This window comes from Mus pahari, chromosome 2, assembly GCF_900095145.1.
Source record: "Mus pahari chromosome 2, PAHARI_EIJ_v1.1, whole genome shotgun sequence".
Taxonomy (NCBI): domain Eukaryota; kingdom Metazoa; phylum Chordata; class Mammalia; order Rodentia; family Muridae; genus Mus; species Mus pahari.
Window position 1 is genome coordinate 44,649,276 of NC_034591.1, and position 9,718 is coordinate 44,658,993.

General features: G+C 38.3%; 1 protein-coding gene across 1 annotated transcript in view; it reads left to right on the top strand.

The window, feature by feature from the left end:
* Positions 1-9,718, top strand: part of LOC110317225 (hyaluronidase-5) — a 27,936-nt gene that overhangs the window by 15,205 nt on the left and 3,013 nt on the right. The window contains exons 2-3 of the mRNA XM_021191655.1: positions 2,816-3,954; positions 4,742-4,831. Of these exons, the coding sequence (XP_021047314.1) occupies positions 3,001-3,954; positions 4,742-4,831 (1,044 nt within the window). The 5' untranslated portion in view covers positions 2,816-3,000. The remainder of the gene's footprint in view (positions 1-2,815; positions 3,955-4,741; positions 4,832-9,718) is intronic.

Sequence of the window (9,718 nt, forward strand, 5' to 3'; positions counted from 1 at the left end):
GCTTCATTTTCATTAAACTCTAAAAAGTCTTTAGTTTCTTTCTTTATTTTTTCCATTACCAAGTTATCATTGAGTAGAGTGTTGTTAAGCTTCCATGTAAATGATGACTTTCTTTTATTTATGTTGTTATTGAAGATCAACCTTGGTTCATGGTCATCTGATAGGATACATGGGATAATGTCAATATTTTTGTATCTGTTGAGGCCTGTTTTGTGACTAAGTATATGGTCAATTTTGGAGAAGGTGCCATGAAGAGTTAAGAAAAAGGTATATCCTTTTGTTTTAGGATAAAATGTTCTATAGATATCCGTTAAATCCATTTCTTTCATAACTTCTGTTTGTTTCAATGTATCTCTGTTTAGTTTCTGTTTCCAGGACCTGTTCATTCGTGAGAGTGGGTGTTGAAGTCTCCCCCATTGTGTGAGGTGCAATGTGTGCTTTGAGCTTTACTAAAGTTTCTGAAATTAATGTGGCTGCCTTTGCATTTGTAGCATAGACATTTAGAATTGAGAGTTCATGTTGGTAGATTTTACCTTTAATGAGTATGAAGTTCCCCTCCTTGTCTTTTTTGATATCTTTGGGTTTGAAATAGATTTTGTTTGGTATTAGAATGGCTACTCCAGCTTGTTTCTTTGGACCATTTGCTTGGAAAATTGTTTTCCAGCCTTTCACTCTGAGGTAGTGTCTTTCTTTTTCCCCGAGATGTGGTTCCTCTAAGCAGGAAAATGTTGACTCCTGTTTGTGTAGCCAGTCTGTTAGTCTATGTCTTTTTATTGGGGAGTTGAATCCATTGCTATTAAGAGATATTAAGGAAGAGAAATTGCTGCTTCTTGTTATTTTTGTTGTTAGAGTTGAGATTCTGTTCTTGTGGCTGCCTTCTTTTAGGTTTTTTGAGGGATTACTTTCTTGCTTTTTCTATGGCATAATTTCTATCCCTGTGTTGGTGTTTTCCCTTTATTATCCTTTGAAGGGCTGGATTCGTTGAAAGATATTGTGTGAATTTGGTTTTGTGATTGAATACTTCTTTTTCTCCATCTATGGTAATTGAGAGTTTTGCTGGGTATAGTAGCCTGGGCTGGCATTTGTGTTCTCTTAGGGTCTGTATAACATCTGTCCAGGATCTTCTGGCTTTCATAGTCTGGTGAGAAGTCTGGCATAATTCTGATAGGTCTGCCTTTATATGTTACTTGACCTTTTCCCCTTACTGCTTTTAATATTCTATCCTCATGTAGTGCATTTGTTGTTTTGATTATTATGTGTCAAGAGGAATTTCTTTTTTAGTCCAGTGTATTTGGAGTTCGGTATGCATCTTGGATGTTCATGGGCATCTTTCTTTAGGTCTGGGAAGTTTTCTTCTATAGTTTTGTTGAAGATGTTTACTGGCCCTTTAATTTGAAAATTTTCATTCTCATCTACTCCTACTATCAATAGGTTTGGTCTTCTCATTGTGTCCTGGATTTCCTGGATGTTTTGAGTTAGGATCTTTTTGCATTTTGCATTTTCTTTGAGTGTTACGTCCATGTTCCATATGGAATTTTCTGCACCTGAGATTTTCTCTTCCATATCTTGTATTCTGTTGCTGATGCTCGCATCTATGGTTCCTGATTTCTTTCCTAGGGTTTCTATCTCCAGAGTTGTCTCCCTTTGGGTTTCCTTTATTGTCTCCCCTTCCATTTTTAGATCTTGGATGGTTTTATTCAATTCCATCACCTCTTCTGTTATGTTTTCCTGTAATTTTTAAAGGGAGTTTTGTGTTTCTTCTTTAAGGACTTCTACCTGTTTTGCAGTTTTTTTTTCTGTAATTCTTTAAGGGATTTTTGTGCTTCCTCTTTAAGGCCTTTTACCTTTTTTTGTCATGTTCTCCTGTATTTCTTTAAGTGGGTTATTAATGTCCTTCTTAAAATCCTCTACCAGCATCATGAGACATGATTTTAAATCTGAATCCTGCTTTTTGGGTGTGTTGGGGTATCCAGGATTCGCTGTGGTAGGAGTGCTGGGTTCTGATGATGCTGAGTGGCCTTGCTTTCTGTTAGTAAGAATCTTATGTTTGCCTTTTGCCATCTGGTAATCTCTGGTGTTAGTTGTTATAGCTGTCTCTGGCTGGAGCTTGTTCCTCCTGTGATTCTGTTAGTCTCTGTCAGCACTCCTGGGAGTCCAACTCTCTCCTGAGTCTCAGTGGTCAGAGTACTCTCTGCAGGGAAGCTCTCCTGTTGCACGGAAGGTGCACAGAGGTCTGGAGCTCATCTCTACCTCCTGGCTGATGATGAAGGCCCAAAAGGGACCCTGTCCTAGAAGTTATATTTCTTCTGCAACCTGGGCTTTCCAGGGCAGACTGGTCTCTTTGGGCCCCAGGATACAAGATGGTGTTCTCACCTGGTCCTGTGGTCCAACTTACTTTTTTTTGTTGTTGTTGTTGTTTTTTCGAGACAGGGTTTCTCTGTATAGCCTTGGCTGTCCTGGAACTCACTTTGTAGACCAGGCTGGCCTTGAACTCAGAAATCCGCCTGCCTCTGCCTCCCAAGTGCTGGGATTAAAGGCGTGTGCCAACTTACTTTTTTAACTTGTCTTTGTTAAGTCATCTGATGGATATAAAAAGGAAAAAGAAAACAGTTACATTTAGTTATCTATGGGATCAGACGTGATTTAACTGTTACAGAATTTGTATCATATGTAAGAGAAAAAAATCTTACTGATTTAAATACAGTAGGAGACTATATCTTTTGAAATAGAATTAAAGTGCCTGTAAACAGGATTGAGGACTTAGTAAAGCTTCCAACCTGGCTGTAATAAATTCTGCATTCATTTTTTTTTTTAGTTATATATTATACAACTTGTCACAAAACATTCCTGAAGTATGAAGCAAGAAGAATAATAGTACATTGTAAAGCAGTCATCGAACTTTCATCTCCCACAGATCTTTCTCACCTTTTGCACCAAACATTTGAGAGACCAAAGTGTGTAAGAAGAAATACGCAATTGGATACTACTTAAGTCTCTGCAATGCGAGTGTTGTATTTTAAACACTCCATTTTTCGGAGCCTACTTGAGTCTAATGGACTACTCCAGACACTATTAGTCTTCCTTCTGATTCCGTGTTACTTGACTGTGGATTTTAGGGCACCCCCACTTATCCCTGATGTGCCTTTCCTCTGGGCCTGGAATGCTCCAACTGAGCCTTGTTTCACAAGGTTTAATCAACCACTAGATCTTAGTCTGTTCTCTTTAATAGGAAGCCCCAGAAAAAGTGCCACGGGTCAACCTGTCACAATATTTTATAGTGACCGTCTGGGTCTCTATCCTCACATAGATGACTCACAATTAATTATTCATGGAGGGCTACCCCAGCTGGGGTCTCTAAAATTTCATTTGGGAGTAGCTAAGACTGACATCCTGCATTACATGCCAATAGACAATGTGGGCCTGGCTGTCATTGATTGGGAAGACTGGCGGCCTACCTGGTTAAGAAATTGGAAACCTAAGGATATTTATAGGAATAAGTCTATTGAGTTGGTCCAGCAACAAAATACACAACTTAATTTCACAGAAGTTGTCAAGAGGGCCAAAAAAGAATTTGAAGAGGCAGCAAGACATTTTATGGAAGAGACTTTAAGATTGGGAAAATCACTTCGGCCAAATCACTTATGGGGCTTTTATCTTTTTCCTGATTGTTATAACAATAAATTTCAAGTCGCTGATTACACAGGAGAATGCCCTGATATAGAAAAGCACAGAAACGATGCTCTCTTCTGGCTATGGAAGGAAAGCACAGCCCTGTATCCATCCATCTATTTGAAAAGTAGCTTGAAGTCATCCCCACAAGCTGCGCTCTATGTCAGAAATCGTGTACAAGAAGCCATCCGAGTGTCTAAAGTCAAAGACCCTCACAATCCACTTCCTATTTTTGTGTATTTTCGAATTGTCTTTACTGACCTAACTTACCAATATCTATATGAGGTAAGTAAATCAAGGCATGGCAGCTAAGAGATCATCTTTACAAACTGTTGAGTGGACTTCTTTATTTTTAAAGAATGAAATTTAGTTTTTATTATTTATGGATGTATACATGAAGAAAGTGTTGTTTGTAATGTAGGCAAGGATGAGAGCACTTTACATCTTTTAAAATTAAAAGTGGAATTTTTGTTGTGGGTAAGGGTTCACTCACCTTAGGTGTCATTCCTGATGAGATAAATGAGATAACTAGATATGGATATCTTTTTTTTTAAATCAGAGCCTGTTGCTAGGACCTGAAGTTTGCCCATTAGGTTAGTATTCCTGGCTACTGAGCCTGGGGGATCTGCCTGTGGACCTCCCCAGGACTCTGTTTGCAAGCTTGCAACTGCACAGTGCCATGCCCACTTCCTTTTTGATAGTATGGGCCCTAGGGGTAAAACTTGGATCCTCATGTTAGCTCAGCATCCACTTTACCAATCAGTCTATCTTTCCAGTCCAGCACTTTAATCCTGATTTTACTCATAAGATATGTTAGTGTCCATAGAGAATTATATGTAGTGTAGACTATACTTCGACTCTATTTCTCTTTTTTATTTAATAGATGAGTTCTCTTGTAAGCAGAAGTAATGAGAGCAATGATACTGTTCTTAAAACAGTAACAAAATATTTGTATAAAGAGTATATAAAGCATATAGTAATATTTAAAATATTGTTGGGTCATCATATTTAGCTTTGTTGAGTGTATGATATTTTACTTTCTCCACATGGACTAACTCTTTGTGTCTTCCAGGATGACCTTGTGAATACAATTGGTGAAACAGTTGCTCTGGGTGCCTCTGGAATGGTAATGTGGGGAACTCTTAGTTTATCACAAACTATGGTAAGTTGAATTGGTAGATAAAAGATAAAGAAATTTATATTCTTACTATTTGGAGAACTTATTAGGTATTCAATAAGAACATAATGGCAATTGGCTGATCGAATGTTCTCTGTGCTATCTGAATTGAGATGTCTTGTATTTGTTGGTTGTCAAACAGAAGTGGCATCTGTTACTGTTTTGTGCTGAGGAATGAGATATTTAGTGAGATTAACTAAAATTCTATAGGCTCCCTCGTTTTTAAGAAGCAGAACCAAGAATCCAGTTTCACTCCAGTAATGTGGTGTTTGGTGTCAGACAAAAGGACTCTCTTTAATTTAATTGCTTAATTGTCTATATTGGTTTTTTCCTCTGATTCTTTCATCCTTTAGACCCCGAAAGAGAGTAAATGTATATACTACTAAACTGAAGGAGAATGTTTCCCTTTTTATAGGACATGGAATGGAAATGAAGAGTGGGTCATGAAGGAAGTCAGATGAAAGCCATGGCCCATCATGTCTGGCCTAGGACTGTTAGATGACAGATTTGATAATCTAGGAAGGGAAGAGGCATTCTGAGAAGTATGACATATGTCTTTTGTCTGCTATGTAGAATATCACCAGTCCTATCTCATTAAAAATATCAAGATAGAGATAGATATTTGTCAGAGTTCTTTCAAGGTAGTCTCAGTTTTCTGACCATTTCCAATAGAAATAAATACAAATAAATGTAGGGAAAATTATATATCTCAACAAATTCTGTTGTATCTCATAAGGCTATTTAAAGTTGGAACCATCATAGGTATAATCTAATTCTACAATTTGCTCCTTGTTTTTTATTTTTCCAAAACTGCAAACTCCTTTCTCAAGAGTATTATTAATTCAAATGTGGAATCACAGAATAAGTTCTGCACACCATTTAATTTAAAAGTAAAAGAACTGGGGCTGTCTAGATGCCTTAGTTGGTAAAGCCCTTGCCATCCTGGAACATGAGGTAGGAGGGGAGAAGTGACACCTGAAACTTCCATCTGACCTCCACATATGTGCCACAGCCTATGTGTGTCCTTACCTATACTCCAGAACATACACAACGAAGACAAAAAACAACAACAACAACAACAACAACAACAACAACAACAAAACCCCCCAAAAAAACAAACAAAAAAACCCCAGAGACCTCTGCTCCCAGTGAGCAGGAGGAAGGGACACATTACTCGCCTGTCACACTTGTCACAATATCTATAATGCTCATTGCTTTTTGTTGTTAAAATTTTTATTTTTGAGTAATCATAGATATATACAATGAAAAAAGTCATAATGCTGTGCATTTCTCCTTCCCCCGCCACAGTAGACCCGAGGAATCATGAATAATAGAAAACTGAAGTGTGGCGTAGTGTCATGTAGCGTTCTGCAGTCCTGGCTCTCAGAAAAAGATCAGAATAGTGGTGTGTGTGTGTGTGTGTGTGTGTGTCTGTGTGTGTGTGTGTCTGTGTGTGTCTGTGTGTGTGAACCAGGAAAGAGTAAATGACAAGCGACTGGGCAGGAAAAAGTCATTCTTAGCAGTTACCTTTCAAGAGAAGGCTGAACCCATACAGTCTCAGGAAAGCACCTCGTGTGCTTGTTAGGTTGGGGCAGGAAGTGAGTTCCTGTCTTATCACAAGTGGATACAGGTTCTGGCTGGGCATTGGTGGTGTGCACTTTTAATTCCAGCATTCAGGATGTAATGGCAGGCAGATCTCTACTTTGGAGGCCAGCCTGGCTTACAGAGCAAGTCCCAGGTCAGCTAAGAATACATGGAGAAACCCGGTCTTGAACCAACCCTCCCACAATAAAAGTAAAAATTAAAAAAAAAAGTTTCTTAATGTATCTGAAGGAACATACTTCATTATAATTTCTGTGAGTGAAAACTTGACACAGGTTGAGGTTTTACCAAGCCTTCTAGGGATCTTTAGTAGGATCCTTGCAGAACGAGCCTTCAGCTTTGATGCCACTGCTTTCTATATAAGGCTCTGTCTTAACATTTTTTTCCTATAGACTCTATACATCTCTGCTACCTTTCCCCAATCACTGACCAGTTTTAGCTTTATCTTTGCTATTCATCATTTCTGATCCATATTCCCATGGACGGTCAGTCATGTTTCCTTTGATTCGCTGAGAACCTGAGAAAATAGTGATTAAAATTTTATGTTTGTTGGCCACTGCTAGAACTGAACTGAAGAAAGTATGGAGAAAATCCTTTTTCCTCCATGACACTTTATCAGATCCAGTGACATGCTGATGCCAACTCTACCAGTCTCGCCTAATGAGACTTGATTGTTTATTGTCCAGGAATTTGTGAGTGGTTAAACACAGCCATTATTAAAAGCAAAACAATAGGAACATAGAGTAACCAGAAGGTATAAAATTAATTTTTTAATTAAGTATTTTTATTGGATATTTTATGTATTTACATTTCAAATGTTATTTCCTTTCCCTATTTCTTGTCCAGAAACCCCCTATCCAATCCTACTCCCCCTGCTTCTATGAGGGTGCTCCCCCTTCCACCCACCCACTTCTACCTCACAGCTCTGGCATTCCCTTACACGGGCAAATCGAGCCTTCTCAGGATCAAGGGACTCTCCTTCTATTGATTCTAGACAATGCCATCCTCTGCTACATATGTGACTGGAGCCATGAGTCCCTCTATGTGTACTCTTTGGTTGGTGGTTTAGTCCCTAAGAGTTCTGTGGGATCTGGTTGGTTGATATTGTTGTTCTCCCTATGGGGTTGCAAACCCTTTCAGTTCCTTCAGTTCTTTCTCTAACTTCTCCATTGGGAAATATTAATGTTTAAAACAGTAACTAATATAAAATAAATATATATTTATAATAAATATAAAAATGATAACAAATGCTCAAAATATACCAGGTGTTACCTCATGTTCACCTCAGTCCCGGAGGTTGTGTAGATCTAGCTGTCAGATATATATGGTTGGATACACTCTAGGATATACTCACATCACATGTCCATTCTATGTAATGGTGGTGTGCTCAGTTTCCAACTCCACATTCAGTGCTGTTAGATTGGTAACTTGGAGGCTGGAGAGATGGCTCAGTGGTTAAGAGCACTGACTGCTCTTCTGAAGGTCCTGAGTTCTATTCCCAGCAACCACATGGTGGCTCACAACCATCCATAACAAGATCTGGCGCCCTCTTGGAGTGTCTGAAGACAGCTACAGTGAGATTGGTAACTTGAAGTTGGCCATTGTGGGTGTATTTATACTATATCTCTTATATTTCTATCTTAATTCTTTTCATAGAGTACATATAAGGTTATGGGCAAATCATAATCATTCTATTAGTCTGTCTTTTGCCTAACCCTTGTCTCCACAAATGTCTGTAGTATCATTTGAACTTGGTATAAAGTTCCATCTCTTTGGCACTGAAAATGTAGCCTTAAAGACTATTGACAGTGTGCGCACACATAAAACTGGAGATACCAAGAAGACAAAGCACTCTAGATCAACATGACCAGAAAATATATGAATTCAGAGAAACCAAAGCTGCAGGCACAGGATCTGCACAGGTCTGCACCAGGTCCTCCATGTGGGTATTATGAATTCCAGCTTTGTGTTTTTATGGTACTCCTGAGTGTGCAAATGATTGAATCTCTTTTACCATCTTGGGTTCTTTTCCTTCTGTTGGTTTGTTCTTCTCACTTTCAATGTGATAGCGTTTATTTTATCTTATCATAGTTAATATTATTTTTTAGAAGTCTGTTCTTTTCCAATGTGAAGCAGGAAGGGAGTGCAACTGGGTGGGAAGAACAAGGGTGAGGAACTGGGAGCAGAGGAAGGGGAAGCTGTAATCAGGATGTATTTCCTGAGGAAAAAAATCTATTTTCAAGCCAGGCAGTGGTGGTGCATGCCTTTAATCCCAGCACTTGGGAGGCAGAGGCAGGTGGATTTCTGAGTTCAAGGTCAGCCTGGTCTACAAAGTGAGTTCCAGGACAGTCAGGGCTATATGGGGAAGCCCTGTCTTGAATAAACAAAAACAAAAACAAACAAACAAAATGAATCTATTTTCAATAAAAGGAAATTTTAAATTAAAAAATTAGAATACAGTGATTTTAGAACATAAAAAAGAAGATAAAGTACTTAAAGGAATTGTTAATACTAAAAGCATTTTACTGGTAATTGATATTGGTATGTGAATCCTATTACACAATACATTTTGATTGTATTTTCCCTAAATTCTCCCAGATCCTTCTCACTTATTTACACCTAGCCCCAACCTCATACTATTTTTAATTTTTCCACTCCCCTTTCTTCTTCTCCCCAAAAGCAAAATAAAATATCAAAAATAACAAACAAAAACCAATAAGATACCAAAAAAACACCTAAACAAATCAAAACGAAACAAACAGAACTCCTTCCTTTCAACACACACACACACACACACACACACACACACACACACACACACACACCAGTCCATATTTTTGGCCAATTTTACTCCAAGGCATGGGTCCTTCTGTGGAGTACCTTTTAAAGGAAGAAACAATAGTATTTAATATTGAATATTTCAGAGTAGATCAAATGTCATGTCTTCACCCAAGGTTAGAGGGAAGATTCCATCCTCAGTGGCCTTTATGGCTCCTATAACATCCTTCCCTCGAATAGGGACCTTAAATCATTTAGGAGATGGGCTGATATTGCAGAAGAAATAATAACCCACTTTGACCAGGAACATCCAGATATTTTCTCCCAAAGCTGTTCAACAGAAGGGATTGGTGTATGGGCTAGTGTTTCAGTCATATTGTACTTATTTATAGCAGCTTCTTCTTCTTCTTCTTCTTCTTCTTCTTCTTCTTCTTCTTCTTCTTCTTCTTCTTCTTCTTCTTCTTCTTCTTCTTCTTCTTCTTCTTCTTCTTC